Below are 18,931 nucleotides of genomic sequence, written 5' to 3'. Positions count from 1 at the left end.
CAGTAGCGTTTTGAAACCTGATTGGCTGAAGGCGTTATGCAACATCCAGGGACTAGCATTGGTGGTTATCTAAACATTTGTCATGATAAGACAAGGCATGGTTATTTCTGTATAATGAAAGGAGTGATTCGATTCTGTGTCCAGGGACATATTCTGGTTTGACATTGTAAGATGTCCCGTCTTGTTTGGTAAATTATAAACTCTGTTGCTCTGCTGAAGATCAATATATGGTTCAGAGGTCAGATGAATGATATAACGTCATGATCATCAGTCATAAGGAGGAAACTGAGGCTACCTTCACCTGAAACGGTCTCTAAAATGGCCTGGAGAAAACTGCTGGGACCGCTAGAAAAGGTGGCTGTGAAGCCAGGAGACGGAAACTAGGGTTGTGTTCATTAGGGCACACCGTAACAAAACTAAGCATTTCAGTGCCTCCCTGTTATTCCAGTTCTCTTTAAAAGCTTTCCACTGTTGAATTCACTAGACACAAAGCAGAAGCAAACAGGGGAGGTACTATTTGAATTTGTCCAATAAGAAAAACTTCATTCTCCGTTGCATTATGTTTTCATACGGTGTGCCCTAATGAATACGGCCCATGTCGTCTTGGAACTGTCAGGCACCTATCTTTTTCATTCAACTTGATCACTTTACAAGTCATAATGAACCATGTACATCATTAAGTTCCGGATTCCACAAAATAACTGTCAATGTCAGTTGTACAACTGATTTAATATCTCTGTAATAACAAACTTAAAAATTCCAGAGCACAATTACACTTCCACATGTGAGGGATACAACAAAATCCCATTCTTTAAAAATATAAAAATAAGACACTGGACACATGCTGTATGAAATGCAATAAATAGTTATAAAAATTAATGGGGAATAAAATGGGCTGTGTTTTAAAAGAGAGAATTTGAAAAACAGGAGTCCAGTCAAGATGGGCCATTTCTCCTCCATCTTCCTTCTAGTGTGACGCATGCATTATGATGCCTCAGAAACGGTGTGACCCAATGACTTTCTTGTGGGGGCCTTCTTCAAAAGGTTTCTGCTCCCAACTGAGGTTGAGCTACATTGCTACTGTTACAGCTAATGTCCGGTATCTGGTCTGCAAACGACTGTGTCATCCACTGGTCGTATGGCATGTGGTTCAATGGTGTAGCTTGGGCTTGGTCCTTACTGGGCATTGCTAAAAGGAGTATAAAAAACAAACACTTTATTCAGATGTAAAAATGGTATCCACGACTTCATCTAGATAAAGGGCTTCATCTGACTCTGGGTCAGTAGAGTAAGGGCTTCATCTGACTCTGGGTCAGTAGAGTAAGGGCTTCATCTGACTCTGGGTCAGTAGAGTAAGGGCTTCATCTGACTCTGGGTCAGTAGAGTAAGGGCTTCATCTGACTCTGGGTCAGTAGAGTAAGGGCTTCATCTGACTCTGGGTCAGTAGAGTAAGGGCTTCATCTGACTCTGGGTCAGTAGAGTAAGGGCTTCATCTGACTCTGGGTCAGTAGAGTAAGGGCTTCATCTGACTCTGGGTCAGTAGAGTAAGGGCTTCATCTGACTCTGGGTCAGTAGAGTAAGGGCTTCATCTGACTCTGGGTCAGTAGAGTAAGGTCATCTGACTCTGGGTCAGTAGAGTAAGGTCATCTGACTCTGGGTCAGTAGAGTAAGGTCATCTGACTCTGGGTCAGTAGAGTAAGGTCATCTGACTCTGGGTCAGTAGAGTAAGGTCATCTGACTCTGGGTCAGTAGAGTAAGGTCATCTGACTCTGGGTCAGTAGAGTAAGGTCATCTGACTCTGGGTCAGTAGAGTAAGGTCATCTGACTCTGGGTCAGTAGAGTAAGGTCATCTGACTCTGGGTCAGTAGAGTAAGGTCATCTGACTCTGGGTCAGTAGAGTAAGGTCATCTGACTCTGGGTCAGTAGAGTAAGGTCATCTGACTCTGGGTCAGTAGAGTAAGGTCATCTGACTCTGGGTCAGTAGAGTAAGGTCATCTGACTCTGGGTCAGTAGAGTAAGGTCATCTGACTCTGGGTCACTCTGGGTCAGTAGAGTAAGGTCATCTGACTCTGGGTCAGTAGAGTAAGGTCATCTGACTCTGGGTCAGTAGAGTAAGGTCATCTGACTCTGGGTCAGTAGAGTAAGGTCATCTGACTCTGGGTCAGTAGAGTAAGGTCATCTGACTCTGGGTCAGTAGAGTAAGGTCATCTGACTCTGGGTCAGTAGAGTAAGGTCATCTGACTCTGGGTCAGTAGAGTAAGGTCATCTGACTCTGGGTCAGTAGAGTAAGGTCATCTGACTCTGGGTCAGTAGGTCATCTGACTCTGGGTCAGTAGAGTAAGGTCATCTGACTCTGGGTCAGTAGAGTAAGGTCATCTGACTCTGGGTCAGTAGAGTAAGGTCATCTGACTCTGGGTCAGTAGAGTAAGGTCATCTGACTCTGGGTCAGTAGAGTAAGGTCATCTGACTCTGGGTCAGTAGAGTAAGGTCATCTGACTCTGGGTCAGTAGAGTAAGGTCATCTGACTCTGGGTCAGTGTAAGGTCATCTGACTCTGGGTCAGTAGAGTAAGGTCATCTGACTCTGGGTCAGTAGAGTAAGGTCATCTGACTCTGGGTCAGTAGAGTAAGGTCATCTGACTCTGGGTCAGTAGATTAAGGTCATCTGACTCTGGGTCAGTAGATTAAGGTCATCTGACTCTGGGTCAGTAGATTAAGGTCATCTGACTCTGGGTCAGTAGATTAAGGTCATCTGACTCTGGGTCAGTAGATTAAGGTCATCTGACTCTGGGTCAGTAGATTAAGGTCATCTGACTCTGGGTCAGTAGATTAAGGTCATCTGACTCTGGGTCAGTAGATTAAGGTCATCTGACTCTGGGTCAGTAGATTAAGGTCATCTGACTCTGGGTCAGTAGATTAAGGTCATCTGACTCTGGGTCAGTAGATTAAGGTCATCTGACTCTGGGTCAGTAGATTAAGGTCATCTGACTCTGGGTCAGTAGATTAAGGTCATCTGACTCTGGGTCAGTAGATTAAGGTCATCTGACTCTGGGTCAGTAGATTAAGGTCATCTGACTCTGGGTCAGTAGATTAAGGTCATCTGACTCTGGGTCAGTAGATTAAGGTCATCTGACTCTGGGTCAGTAGATTAAGGTCATCTGACTCTGGGTCAGTAGATTAAGGTCATCTGACTCTGGGTCAGTAGATTAAGGTCATCTGACTCTGGGTCAGTAGATTAAGGTCATCTGACTCTGGGTCAGTAGATTAAGGTCATCTGACTCTGGGTCAGTAGATTAAGGTCATCTGACTCTGGGTCAGTAGATTAAGGTCATCTGACTCTGGGTCAGTAGATTAAGGTCATCTGACTCTGGGTCAGTAGATTAAGGTCATCTGACTCTGGGTCAGTAGATTAAGGTCATCTGACTCTGGGTCAGTAGATTAAGGTCATCTGACTCTGGGTCAGTAGATTAAGGTCATCTGACTCTGGGTCAGTAGATTAAGGGCTTCATCTGACTCTGGGTCAGTAGATTAAGGGCTTCATCTGACTGGGTCAGTAAATTAAGGGCTTCATCTGACTGGGTCAGTAGATTAAGGGCTTCATCTGACTGGGTCAGTAGATTAAGGGCTTCATCTGACTCAGGGTTAGAAGGTAAAGGGCTTCATTGCCTAAATCCTGAAGTAACCCTTTAACAAACCAACAGCTGTATGAATAGTGATGACAAGTCATTCATCTTTAGGGTCTATTTTCCTATCAGCCGAGATGCACTAACGAAAGACAAAAAAAAAAACACTTCAGAAACTTGCTCTCACCGGTCTCTTTGGTGGAGGAAATGTTGCAGTAGCTTGTGCTTTGCCTTGCCTCCTCGCGCTCCCCGTCGCAGGTCTCGTACGCAGGATCCACCTGCTCCTCCTTGATGGCCATCCTCTTAGCATCCTCTGTAGCAGTGGTACAGGAAATACAAGATTATTGATCAACAACACTGCTCTTCAACACGATTGCCAATCTAGAGAGCACACCCTCATTTATCATTTGAATGTTCACCACATGACTGAATATAATTGGCGTAACATGAAGCGCCTGATGGCATCCTTATCAATGGCATTATATTCAGTATATATCAGAGATTCCGTTAATGGGTTTCTCATGTTCGTTCTGAAATAGCAGCGTGAACAAGACTTTGAAGTGTGGCAACGCTCAACTCCGTCATGACCATTATTTTACCTTTGGCAAGTCCCAAGTCGAAGTGGTACTCAGTCTCTTGCACCTCGCGGACCACTGAAACCACACCTTTGATCTTGTCCCGTAGCTCCTTCAGCTTGATGTAGAAGTGAACCTTGTCCTGAGCGCGGGGGAACTGGGCACAGCGGGGACTTGACGAAGGCATCAAGTAGCACACCTAGGATGTATGCAATGAGTGAAGACAATCGCAACGTTGCAGGTAGAAATGTTTGGAGACGACACGGCTCACAGCTCTACGTGACATAACGCTAAACTTGATCTACAATACATTTCTATCTGAATCTATAAAGTTGTACCCTCTTGAACAGACCCCAAAACAACAGTAGGAACAGACAATGAGAGAATGGATACAAACATGTGCGACTAGTTACTATACTGAACAAAAATATAAAAACGCAACATGCAACAATTTTAAAGATTTTAAGGAAATCCGTCAATTGAAATAAATTCATTAGGCCCTAATCTATGGATTTCACATAACTGGGAATACAGATATGCATCTGTTGGTCACAGATACCTTGAAAAAAAAAGGGGGGGGGGGGCGTGGATCAGAAAACCAGTCAGTATCTGGTGTGACCACCATTTGCCTCATGCAGCGTGACATCTCCTTCAAAATAGAGTTGTTCAGGCTGTTGATTGTTGATTGTGGATTTTTCCTACTCCTCTTCAATCGCTGTGCAGAGTTGCTGGATATCAGCAGGAACTGGAACATGCTGTCATACACATTGATCCAGAGCATCCCAAACATGCTCAATGGGTGACATGTCTGGCGAGTATGCAGACCATGGAAGAACTGCAACATTTTCAGCTTCTAAGAATTTTGTACAGATCCTTACGACATGGGGCCGTGCATAATTCAGTTTGACAGGCAGGTTGGACACAAAGTTCTTGAGGTGAGCAAAGCTCTAGCGAACTCCATATTTCCTCGTCAGTATACGTGTCAAAGGGGTCAAGGTTTCATGCTGAAACATGAGGTGATGGCAGTGGATGAATGGCACGACAATCTCTTGTGCATTCAAATTGCCATCGATAAAATCTAGTTGTGTTTGTTGTCAGTAGCTTATGCCTGCCCATACCATAACCTCACCATGGGGCACTCTATTCACAATGTTGACATCAGCAAGCTGCTCGCCCACCTGTCAGGTGGATGGATTATCTTGGCAAAGGAGAAATGCTCACTAACAGGGATGGAAACAAATTCGTTCACAACATTTTTGAGAAATAAGCTTGTGTGTGGAACATTTCTGGGATCTTCTATTTCAGCTCATGAAACATGAGACTAACACTTTCTTTACATGTTGCGTTTATATTTTGGTTCAGTGTATTTTGGTAAAACTACTTACTGTTTCGGTTTCTGGGATTTTGTACGGCTGTAAGCCAAACTCGAGTTTCTTTGCCTTCACTCCAAAGATCTCTTTGCTGAAAATTTCGTAAATACCTGCCGAAGAAGAGTAATTTAACCTTAATTCAACTAGGCAAGTCAGTTAAGAAAAAAATCTTAAATTTACAATGACGACCTACACCGGCCAAACCCGGACGACGCTGGGACAATTGTGCACCGGCCCTATGGGACTCCCAATCACGGCCGGTTGTGATACGGCCTGGATTTGAACCAGGGTGTCTGTAGTGACGCCTCTAGCACTGAGATGCAGTGCCTTAGACCGCTGTGATACAGCCTGGAATCGAACCAGACCGTAATGCAATGAATATCATCATTAAATTATGTGGGTCTAACTTTTGTCGAAATGACAAGTATTTCTGTTTTTATCTGTAAAAGACAAAACATAAACTATAATTGTAATTACTGATATCCTCTTTAAAAATGTGCTCACATTTTCCGTTGAAAGCTGCGATTAGTGGCTTGTATTTCTTCAGCTTCTCCACCAATTGCCGGCCTCCTTCACGAAACTCTTTGCTGTAGATATAGTAACAAAGTTAGCCTAGACAATGAACCAATAACCATGACAACTATGAACCAATAACCATGACGACAATTGTAACTAGAAAGAAAATGCATCATGGATGTTTAATGTTTTATTACTGTAGGTTTGACACCTTGAGAGGTCTTTGCTTCCTGGCGTTGTCCTCTCCACCATGTTGGTAAAGCCAATGCCATACTTCTCCGGCAGGCTCAGATCGTGCATGTGGTTGAGCTGCTCATCAGTAAGACCAGAGAGGAACAGGCATTTCCCTAAGGTCCAAAAAAAAACAATGCTCAATCACTTTCATCATACTGTTACTAATAACGGGGGTTGTGTTCACTAGGCACGAAATGGAAGAAAGCGTTCTAAAACGAGTCAAAGAGAGGAGGTACCGTTTGAACTCGTCCAACAAGAATGGCTTGTTTTTTTATTTTCTTCCGCTGCACAATGTTTTGCTTTGTTGTGCCCTAATGAACATGACCCTAATCAGGCAGTCAGTCAGTATGTGGTATTACAGTACTCTGTATGTATGTATGGAAATTGAAGTGAATGCTACGTACAAAAATGGTTTCCTGGGTTTGGGTAATGTCGTCCCTTGTAGGCTGACAACAGTCCTGGATTGATACCAATCTGAGAAAGGGATCATAAATTATTATTGCAAAATGCTAGAGAGTCATTTTTGATTCGATTCAAATTCACAACACATACATTTACATTTACATTTAAGTCATTTAGCAGACGCTCTTATCCAGAGCGACTTACAAATTGGTGCATTCACCTTATGACATCCAGTGGGACAGTCACTTAACAATAGTGCATCTAAAACTTAGGGGGGGTGGGGTGAGAGGGATTACTTAACCTATCCTAGGTATTCCTTAAAGAGGTGGGGTTTCAGGTGTCTCCGGAAGGTGGTGATTGACTCCGCTGTCCTGGCGTCGTGAGGGAGTTTGTTCCACCATTGGGGGGCCACTACATACGTAGTACATGGGTTTAATCTAGTGAAAAATTGTGTTTGATCCAATGGGCTATCATCATGGTAGAATGGTGTGTGTATTCCAGGAGCTATCATCAGGATAGAATGGTGTGTGTATTCCAGGAGCTATCATCAAATCAAATGTATTTATATAGCCCTTCGTACATCAGCTGATATCTCAAAGTGCTGTACAGAAACCCAGCCTAAAACCCCAAACAGCAAGCAATGCAGGTGTAGAAGCATCAGGGTAGAATGGTGTGTGTATTCCAGGAGCTATCATTAGGGTAGAATGGTGTATTCCAGGAGCTATCATTAGGGTAGAATGGTGTATTCCAGGAGCTATCATTAGGGTAGAATGGTGTATTCCATGGGCTATCATTAGGGTAGAATGGTGTATTCCATGGGCTATCATTAGGGTAGAATGGTGTATTCCATGGGCTATCATTAGGGTAGAATGGTGTATTCCATGGGCTATCATTAGGGTAGAATGGTGTATTCCATGGGCTATCATTAGGGTAGAATGGTGTATTCCATGGGCTATCATCAGGGTAGAATGGTGTATTCCATGGGCTATCATTAGGGTAGAATGGTGTATTCCATGGGCTATCATTAGGGTAGAATGGTGTATTCCATGGACTATCATTAGGGTAGAATGGTGTATTCCATGGGCTATCATTAGGGTAGAATGGTGTATTCCATGGGCTATCATCAGGGTAGAATGGTGTATTCCATGGGCTATCATTAGGGTAGAATGGTGTATTCCATGGGCTATCATTAGGGTAGAATGGTGTATTCCATGGGCTATCATTAGGGTAGAATGGTGTATTCCATGGGCTATCATTAGGGTAGAATGGTGTATTCCATGGGCTATCATTAGGGTAGAATGGTGTATTCCATGGGCTATCATTAGGGTAGAATGGCCTATCATTAATAATGGTACAGTTTTTTTTTTAAATGGCCAAACTTTACATAAACAGCCCTACTCAACATCACCAGTCTGAAAATTTCCCAAATTAAATTATGTTAAAACTCACTATCAAAATGTCCAGGTTATGGTCAATAATATCTGGCAGGGTTTTGGCCATAACCTCATCCACTGACATGCCATTGAAACGGTTAAGGGTCCTTTTGGCTTTCTTCAGGGCCTCTGCCTGATCGTAGTCCTCCTGCGGTTGGCCCTCCCCCGGCTTCTGTTTGGGAGGCCGACCTCTCTTTCTCTTCCCTGGTGTTGGAGCTAAAAGACAGAAAATGAACAAGTTTGCAGGGGAATCCATTTGAGACGAGGTGCAGAATCGCAACTCTTGATCACATAATGAGTGATTATCCGGGAAGCAAAAGGCGATTTATTTATTTTTAAATCAGTGATCCTGTGCAGTCCGACTGCATCGTAGTCAATCTCAGACACGCCCAATGATTCTGTGGAAGGTGCCAGACAAATATAATTGGATTGATTACTAGAACAGCACAAGGGTGAGGATAGATCAGTTCATGTTAACACCAGGGTGGTGGGGACTGGGGAAATGTGTACGCAGAGGAGAGAGCGCACAACAAATAGAGCTGTACAAATATTGACCACGCAAACATGTCAGACGGCATGGCTAAGTAAGGGGGGGGGGGGGTCATCACATACCTTGTGATGTATCCACAGGCTGATCGTGTTGGACGATTGGCTCTTGATGGAAGTCGTGATGGAAGTCCAGCTCTTGGTGGACAGGGAGCTCCTGGTGGACAGACAGCTCCGTCATGACCCGGTCCTCTCTGGATCCCTCCATGTAATGACCCATATGGCCCGTGTTATGGTACTGCATCACATGTTGAGCTTGGGGGTGCTGCTGGGTGGACTGGTACCTACAGGTCCATAAGACAACAGAAACAGACTGGGGTGACACCATCTTCTTTTGTTTTCAAATGGGGTTTGTCCAGAGAGGTGACAAACCGGAAGACAAAGAAATGACTGAGGATCCATAGAGAAACTGTTCATGCTCCTAGAATACATTTCACACACACATTGGTTTGACGTCTCATGTTTCCTGGTCAGAAAACATTTCATGGCCCGACTTTTGGATTTGACATGGGTGCGTGTGCGATTAATGATCATGTTGTAAGGATGCATATGTTTTAACGTCTAGGATTACTTTAGTTAAATGGCAATGACATGTCACCTCACTCTGCATCCATAGAGTAACTTCGCATATGAACTTCTCATTTGTTTTTTTCTTTGCAAATCATTATTTAATCATGTACATTGTACCATGTAGAAATATCTGCCTTCCTGCCGGTCTGTCTTCACAGGATCATAATTGTTTCTTAATTTTAAAAAGTACAGTGTTGAGGGGGGGGGGGCATGCTTTGTCTAATAATGACATTAATACATAGCCTGCTGTAGGCCATGGCGATAGGAACTGTTTTGACAGTTGTTGCAGAATTAGCTTTATTTAAAACATGTTGATGGAGACTGACACACTGACACTTCACAACAATTGTATTTTATGCAAAAACCTCCCAACACCCAACGCGTTCGGAGGACAACTCACCACTGTTGGAGATAATCCGTAGGAACCGTCAGTGACGTATACTGCTTTTCTTCCATCTTTACGAGGATTTACTTAAATAAATTAACATTCATGTTGCTGTTAGCTACAGTGATATGCCCTTTTACACTGTAATTTACCACAGTATGAGTATTGGCAAAACTATCGGCCTTTAGATTTGGCAAACTGATTGTTATCACAACACCACAAAGACGTTTGGTGGTAAGAAGGGGTTACAGACAACTAACATTCATTCTAGCTACTAAACAAGCTTGCTGGGAAATTGCAAGGGGAGTATATAAACGTGCTAATACAAGAGATGTTGACTAGCGACATACCTGTTATACATATGTTTAGAATTCCTTTTTCACAAAATGTACCGATTGAGGGCGATCAATGGACCCAAAACAAAGACCATTTAGGAACATTGGGGTGAAGCGTCTTTTCAGTTTATTGTTAGCTTTACCGTAACAAAAGTATTTGCGTTGTCGCCGCCTACTGGGTTGGAGTGTGGAGCTCACATCATTAATCCATTCAAAATTAAATCAAATTGTTTTGGTCGCGTACACATATTTTGCAGATGTTATCGCGGGTGTAGTGAAATGCTTGTGTTCAACAGTGCAGTAATGCCTAACAATACACCCGAATACCCTAAATAAATATAAAATAATTAAAATTAGAACGAGCAATGTTAGAGTCCGGACTATAAATATATATGTATATGATGGTCTGTATAGACATTATGGACAGTATATGAATAAAAACAATTGTGTACAGCAGCAGTTATAGGATGAGCCTTGACTATAATACAGTACATACATATGAAGTTTATTATTATTATTGTTAAACCTTTATTTAACCAGGAAGGGCTCATTGAGATTTAAAATATCTTTTTTTAAGAGCGTCCTGGCCAAGATCAGCAGCACCAAGTCATTACAAAAATTACAGACAAACAACATGAAAAACTTCTGAACAATAAAAATGCCCAAATAAAAATGTAGTAACCCCAAAATGGCTTTGTAAATAAAAGTATACCAGTGACTGAGCCTACGAGTGACTAGAGAAGGCCAGCCAACCCTGGTATACAAAGTGCAGTGGTGCGTAAGGGATTTGCAGTCTAAAATAAATCTCAAAGTGCCATGGTAAAGGGTGTCAATTGATCTCAAACACTGAGTGGAAGCATTCATATATAAAATATCCCCATACTCGAGTAAAGGCATAAATGTAACTAATACTAGCCTCCTTCTGGCTTCAAACGAAAAACTGTTGGTAAAACGCTATGTAAACACTATTAAAGTGACGAGTATTCAATGATAAATGTCCATAGGGCAGCAGTCTCTAAGGTGCAAGGTCGAGTACCGGCTAGTAACAGTGATTAAAGTTCAGGGCAGGGTCCTGGGCAGAGGCCAACTAGTGGTGACTTTTTAACAGTCCAATGGCCTGGAGAAGTCCCACCTGCACTGTGCACAGGCTGTGGCTTGGGTGGCTGAGGTCCTTGATGATCTTCCTGTGATACCAGGTGTTGTAGATGTCCTGGTGGGGGGGAGCAATGTGGTTAAAGATGCCTTACCAGGTGGTGATACAGCCTGACAGGATTTTTTATTTTACTAGGCAAATTCTTATTTTCAATGACAGCCTAGGAACAGTGGGTTAACTGCCTTGCTCAGGGGCAGAAAGACATATTTTTACCTTGTCAACTCGGGGATTCGATCTTGCAACCTTTCGGTAATTAGTCCAACACTCTAACCACTAGGCTACCAGCCATTCCATTGAGGATGCTCTCAATGGTGCCACTGTAGAAGTTTGTGAGGGTTTTAGGGGCCAAGCTGGCTTTATTCAGACTCCTGAGTTTGAAGAAGTGCTGTTGCGCCTTCTTCTCCACACTGTCTGTGTGGATGGAACAATTCAGGTTGTCAGTGATGTGTGGCCCCGTCGATGTGGATGGGGGCGTGCTCCCTCTGCAGTATTTGTATTTTTTGTATTTATTAGGGATCCCCATTAGTTTCTGCCAAGGCAGCAGCTACTCTTCCTGGGGTTTATTATGGATCCCCATTAGTTCCTACCAAGGCAGCGGCTACTCTTCCTGGGGTTTATTATGGATCCCCATTAGTTCCTACCAAGGCAGCGGCTACTCTTCCTGGGGTACAAACACATTAAGGCACTTATATTACACATAAAAGAAAACAGTACATCGTATAACACTGTCAGACCCCCACATATCCACAACACAAAATGTATAATACCACCATACAACAGTATTATAATGTACGTGTGTAGAGTGTGTGTGCTAGCATGTGTGTGCGTGTGCCTGTACCTGTGTGTGTGTCTCTTCACACCCGCTGTTCCATAAGGTGTTTTTTAAATCGGATTCTACTGCTTGCATTGTTACCTGATTTGGAATATAGTTCCATGTAGTCATGGCTCTATGTAGTACATCCCAAAGTCTGTTCTGGACTTGGGGATTGTGAAGAGACCTCTGGTGGTATGTCTTGTGGGGTATGCATGGGTGTCTGAGCTGTGTGCTAATGTTTTAAAACAGACACGTCGGCGCATTCAGCTTGTCAACACTTCTTACAAGAACAAGTAATGATGAAGTCAGTCTCTCCTCCACTTTAAGCCATGAGAGATTGACATGCATATTATTAATGTTATCTCTCTGTGTACATTTAGGGCTCCAGTGTGGTACAGTGGAATAAGACACTGCTTCTCAGTGCAGTACTTGGTTCAAATCCAGGCTGCATCACATTTGGCCGGGATTGGGGAGTGCCATAGGGCAGCGTACAATTGGCCCAGGGTAGGCTGTCATTGTAAATAAAAATTCATTTTTAAATGACTTGTCTAGTTAAATAAAGGTTCAAAACAACAACAACAACAACAAAAACATTTATGGGCCAGCCGTGCTGCCCTGTTCTAAGCCAATTGTAATTTCCCTAAGTGTAATGTCTTTCGTCTGTTGTTTGAAGAGAGTCAGACCGAAATGCAGCGTGTAGGTTACTCATGACATTTAATGAAGAAAATGCTGTACATGAAATAACTGAGAATACAAAACAACAAACGAGTGAAACTAATACAGCCTATCTGGTGACTAACACAAAGACAGGTACAATCACCCACGAAATACAACGCGCACTCAGGCTGCCTAAATACGGTTCCCAATCCGAGACAACGAGAATCAGCTGACTCCAATTAGGAATCGCCTCAGGCAGTCAAGCCTAACTAGACACACCCCTAATAATACACACTCCCAATTAATACAACTCCAATACGAAATACAACATATAAACCCATGTCACACCCTGGCCTACCCAAACATATAACAAAAACACAAGATACAATGACCAAGGCGTGACAGAACCCCCCCCTAAGGTGCGGACTCCGGGACGCACCTCAAGAGCATAGGGAGGGTCCGGGTGGGCGTCTGTCCATGGTGGCGGTTCTGGCTCGGGACGTGGACCCCACTCCATAAATGTCCTAGTTCCTCCCCTTCGCGTCCTAGGATAATCCACCTTCTACGCCGACCATGGCCTAATAGTCCTCACCCTGATCCCCACATAACTGAGGGGCAGCTCAGGACCGAGGGGCAACTCGGGACAGAGGGGCAACTCGGGATAGAGGGGCAACTCGGGATAGAGGGGCAACTCGGGATAGAGGGGCAACTCGGGATAGAGGGGCAACTCAGGATAGAGGGGCAACTCAGGACAGCGGGGCAACTCAGGATAGAGGGGCAACTCAGGATAGAGGGGCAACTCAGGATAGAGGGGCAACTCAGGACAGCGGGGCAGCCCGGGACAGAGGGGCAGCCCGGGACAGAGGGGCAGCCCGGGACCGAAGCAGCCCGGTACTGAGGGGAAGCCCGGTACTGAGGGGAAGCCCGGTACTGAGGGGAAGCCCGGTACTGAGGGGAAGCCCGGTACTGAGAGGAAGCCCGGTACTGAGAGGAAGCTCGGTACTGAGAGGAAGCTCGGTACTGAGAGGGAGCCCAGTACAGAGAGGGAGCCCAGTACTGAGAGGAAGCTCAGTACTGAGAGGAAGCTCAGGCAGGTAGTAGGCTCCGGTAAATCCTGGCTGGCTGGTGGACCTGGATGATTAAGGTTGTCTGGCCGATCTAGAAGATCTTGGTAGACTGGCACTTCTGGCGGATCCTGGCAGACTGGCACTTCTGGCGGATCCTGGCAGACTGGTGACGCTGGGCCGACTGGCGGCGCTGGGCAGACAGGAGACTCCGGCAGCGCAGGAGAGGAGAAAGGCTCTGGCTGCGCTGAACAGGCGAGGCGCACTGGACGCGCTGGGCCGACTGGGAGCACTGGTGGCGCTGGACAGACAGGAGACTCCGGCAGCGCAGGAGAGGAGAAAGGCTCTGGCTGCGCTAAACAGGCGGGAGACTCCGATAGCGCAGGAGAAGAGAACAGCTCTGATTGCGCTAAACAAGCGGGAAACTCCGGCAGCGCAGGAGGGGAGAAAAGCACTGGCTGCGCTGAACAGGCGAGGCGCACTGGAGGCCTGGTGCGTGGTGCTGGAACTGGTGGTACTGGCGCGAGGACACGCACAGGAAGCCTGGTGCGGGGAGCTGCTACCAGAGGACTGGTGTGTATAGGTGGCTCTGGATAGACCGGACCGTGCAGGCGCACTGGAGCTCTTGAGCACCGAGCCTGCCCAAGCTTACCTGGCTCGATGCCCACTCTAGCCCGGCCAATAGGAAGGGCTGGTATAAGTCGCAGCTGGCTCTGCACCCGCACTGGAAACACTGTGCGCTCCATAGCATAACACGGTGCCTGCCCGGTCTCTCTAGCCCAACGGTGAGCACAGGGAGTATGCACAGGTTTCCTACCTGGCATAACTATTCTCCCTTTTAGCCCCCCCCTGACTTTCCGGTTTCCAACTGCGTCGCAGTGCTGCCTCCTCATACTCACGCCTCTCCGCTTTAGCTACTTCTATTTCCTCCTTGGGACGGCGATATTCTCCCGGCTGCGCCCAGGGTCCTTTTCCGTCTAATATCATCTCCCAAGACCAGAAGTCCTCATATTGCTGCTCCTCACAATTAACAGGGAGAGTAGGCTCAGGTCTGACTCCTGACTCTGCCACTCTCTCTCTCTGCGCTTTCCCCCGTTACCTACGGTTTTCGCTCTGTATAGCCGTGCTCTCCTTTTCGATTCCATCCGTGTATAGCCCTCCTCGCATTGCTGTAGGGAATCCCAGGCGGGCTCCTGCACTCGCACTGGGTCGGCCGCCCACCTGTCGATTTCTTCCCACGTAGTATAATCCATATCGTCCTCCTTCAGATCCTGCCAGTTCACACGCTGCTCGGTCTGTGAATCGTGGTGGGTGATTCTGTAAGCGTGTAGGTTACTCATGACATTTAATGAAGAAAATGCTGTACATGAAATAACTGAGAATACAAAACAACAAACGAGTGAAACTAATACAGCCTATCTGGTGACTAACACAAAGACAGGTACAATCACTCACGAAATACAACGCGCACTCAGGCTGCCTAAATACGGTTCCCAATCCGAGACAACGAGAATCAGCTGACTCCAATTAGGAATCGCCTCAGGCAGCCAAGCCTAACTAGACACACCCCTAATAATACACACTCCCAATTAATACAACTCCAATACGAAATACAACATATAAACCCATGTCACACCCTGGCCTACCCAAACATATAACAAAAACACAAGATACAATGACCAAGGCGTGACACTAAGTCCCTCTCTGTGTCACCTGACTACACGACTGAACAGTAATCAAGGTGCGACAAAACTAGGGCCTGTAGGACCTGCCTTGTTGACAGTGTTGTTAAGAAGGCAGAGCAGCGCTTTATAAGGGACAGACTTCTCCCCATTTTAGCTACTGTTATAATCATTTTTGACCGTGACAGTTTACAATGCAGGGTTATTTCAAGCAGTTTAATCACTTCAACTTGCTCAATTTCCACATTATTTATTACAAGATTTAGTTGAGGTTTAGGGCTTAGTGAAAGATTTGTCCCAAATTCAATACTTCTAGTTTTAGAAATATTTAGGACTAAACTTATTCCTTGCCACCCATTCTGAAACTAACTGCAGCACTTTGTTAAGCGTTGCAGTCATTTATGTCGCTGTCGGAGCTGATGTGTATAGTGTTGAGTCATCTGCATGCATAGAAATACTGGCTTTACTCAAAGCCAGTGGCATGTCATTAGTAAAGATTGAAAAGAGTAAGGGGCCGAGGCAGCTGCCCTGGGGAATTCCTGATTCTACCTGGATTATGTTGTAGAGGCTTCCATTAAAAGAGCACCATGTGTTAATGTATAATGACTACATCACTGTCCATCTCTCTCCTGTATAGGTAACTGATTGGTCCTCTCGGGCTGATTTGAAGATGCCTGCCGGTGTATCTTGGCCTCGGTACCTGCGGATGTTTGGTGCCAGTGTACTATCCATGTTGGCCAGAACAGAGGTCATCAGTACTACAGACCCGATCTAGTAAGCACGGGAACAAGCACCCTATCCATCTCTGTGTGCTTTTTATATTATATAACCACATGTATTGCAAAATTAAAAGGTCCACGTTGTCTTTGTGTTTTGCATACTTGTTGATAAAATCATACATGGAAATGTATTGCTTGAAAATGTTGCTGAGACTACAATGTAATGCAAACATGTTTAATTTCCCTTCGCCAGACTATTCCAGAAACCTGGCGAGTTGAGGACAGAACTACTGGGCAGAGAAGAGGCTGCTGCTGCTGAACAGAGACAATAACCCTTTCGGTGTTTTTTCATATAGTATCTTACTCCAGAGCAATCTATGTACATATTGTACATGCTCAAACCACAACAAAGAGACAATTATGACTAGAAAATAGGATGTGCATGTGCGTATGTATCACATATGTAATGGAATATGACATTTGGTGTAAATGTACCTGTGCCAATTCTATTCAAAGTTGCATCAGGCAATGATGGGTTCACATGGCTGGTTGGAGCCTCTCATTGCGTTTTATTTTTTTTTGGAGCCATACAGGCAGCTGAATTCCAATATTTGTCAACTTATTGCCAATAATTGTGCAAAGGATCAAAATTGGGCTGCCTGTATAAATGTAGCCATGAATAACTTATGAGGTGTTGAGGATAGGACTACTTGCAGAGTAGGCACCCCTTTACTTCAGTTTTGAACATGTCTTCTGATAAGACCACTCCTGCCTTGATACATGCTCTGAGAATGATGTCAGCTATAGATACTGCACAGACTAGTATGAATTTGTCAGAAACTGTAGGTGTATATGTAAATATTCAGTGTTTTTTTTTATCAGCGGATGTGAACACGTTTTATTGTGTTTATGCTTTAATAGATTATATAAATCAGGTCCACACATGTAAGAATTCTGAGAAAGGGTGTCTTTCACCAAATATTTTCAAAATGTGAGTTTCATTATTTATTCATAAAAATGATTATCATCATCATCATCATTCTGATCGGGGCATAAGAAGAGCAGCTCCCACATGATAGAAATATAATTAATTATAGTTCTGTGTCCGTGACCACCTGGCGTATCCATAGCAATCAATGTAGCTAGCTAAATATTATTTTCACACAAGTATGGCATTGCCAGGAGAGCCAGTATGGCAATATCCAGGTGAACCCTTGGATAATTGAACAAGCATGCTCGTCTTTTACAGACCAGTTTAGGCTTATTTTTAATTATTTTCTTCCTTTCATGTTTGCTGGTTTAAAGTACAAAGAAATGTAAGTTAGCCTGCTGCTGCTAACGCTAACTGCACTGATGGCTTGACGGACTAAGGCTGGAGAGCGGGACTTCAGAACAAAATACACTAGTATCCTCTTTGGCAACATTAGTTAACGAATTCACCCCCCAAATCATGTTTTTTCTTTCACCTTCTCGTGTTTTGTACTCTTCTAATACTGCAGTGTTGTTTTTCACCCAGGATCTACTTGTTTGATGAATAGAAGGGTTGAAGCATACGAGTATGACTTTGTGGAATATTGACACATGACATACACTACTGGGCCAAGGTTTTTAGAACACCTACTCATTCAACAGTTTCTTTATTTTTACTATTTTCTTTATTGTAGAATAATTATGAAATAACACATATGGAATCATGTAGTGACCAGAAGTGTTAAATATATTTTATATTTGAGATTATTCAAATAGCCACTCTTTGCCTTGATGATAGCTTTGCAAACTCTTGGCATTCTCTCAACCAGCTTCACCTGGAATGCTATTCCAACAGTCTTGAAGGAGTTACCACATATGCTGAGCACTTGTTGGCTGCTTTTCCTTCACTTTGCGGTCCGACTCATCCCAAACCGTCACAATTTGGTTGAGGTCAGGGGATTGTGGAGGCCAGGTCATCTGATGCAGCACTCCATCACTCTAATTCTTCAAAATATTGCCCTTACACAGCCTGGAGGTGCCTTGGGTCATTGTCCTGTTGAAAAACCATCCGTTCACCCACACCGGATCATCCGTTCACCCACACCGCGTCTCACAACAGCGTTTGGAACCAAGATATCCAATTTGGACTCCAGACCAAAATACACATTTCCACCACATTAGATATTGCTCATGTTTCTTGGCCCAAGCAAGTCTCCTCTTATTATTGTTGTTCTGTAGTAGCGGTTTCTTTGCAGCTATTCGACCATGAAGGCCTGATTCATGCAGTCTCCTCTGAACAGTTGATGTTGAGATGTGTCTGTTACTTGAACTCTGTGAAACATTTATTTGGGCTGCAATCTGAGGTGCAGTTAACTCTAATGAACTTATCCTCTGCAGCAGAGGTAACTCTGGGTCTCCATTCCTGTGGCGGTCCTCATGAGAGCCAGTTTCATCATAGCGCTTGATGGTTTTTGCTACTGCACTTGAAGAAACTTTGAAAATTCTTGAAATTTTCTGCATTAATTGACCATGTCTTAAAGTAATGATGGACTGTCATTTCTCTTTGCTTATTTGAGCTGTTCTTGCCATAATATGGACTTGGTCTTTTACCAAATAGGGATATCTTCTGTATACCCCCCCCCCCCTACCTTGTCACAACACAACTGGTTGGCTCAAACCCATTAAGAAGGAAAGAATTTCCACAAATTAACTTTTATCAGGCACACCTGTTAATTGAAATGCATTCCAGGTGACTACCTCATGAAGCTGGTTGAGAGAATGCCAAGAGTGTGCAAAGCTGTCATCAAGGCAAAGGGTGGCCATTTGAAGAATCTCAAATATAATATAGATTTGTTTTCTTTAAATATTTTTGGTTACTATATGAT

General features: G+C 44.2%; 1 protein-coding gene across 1 annotated transcript; it reads right to left on the bottom strand.

The window, feature by feature from the left end:
- Positions 1 to 698: 698 nt before the first annotated feature.
- LOC124037006 (G/T mismatch-specific thymine DNA glycosylase-like) lies at positions 699 to 10,143 on the bottom strand. The gene is made up of 11 exons (XM_046351624.1): positions 10,003 to 10,143; positions 9,668 to 9,738; positions 8,764 to 8,981; positions 8,168 to 8,367; positions 6,721 to 6,790; positions 6,294 to 6,429; positions 6,071 to 6,153; positions 5,582 to 5,676; positions 4,221 to 4,395; positions 3,809 to 3,934; positions 699 to 1,189 (listed from the first exon to the last, which is right to left on the bottom strand). Exons 2-11 carry the CDS (start codon positions 9,721 to 9,723, stop codon positions 1,038 to 1,040), a joined length of 1,311 nt encoding a protein of 436 aa, XP_046207580.1. The 5' UTR covers positions 9,724 to 9,738; positions 10,003 to 10,143; the 3' UTR covers positions 699 to 1,037.
- Between the last annotated feature and the right edge of the window lie 8,788 nt (positions 10,144 to 18,931).

This window comes from Oncorhynchus gorbuscha, linkage group LG06 (genome assembly GCF_021184085.1).
Source record: "Oncorhynchus gorbuscha isolate QuinsamMale2020 ecotype Even-year linkage group LG06, OgorEven_v1.0, whole genome shotgun sequence".
Lineage (NCBI taxonomy): Eukaryota > Metazoa > Chordata > Actinopteri > Salmoniformes > Salmonidae > Oncorhynchus > Oncorhynchus gorbuscha.
This window is presented reverse-complemented; position numbering and strand designations above follow the sequence as displayed.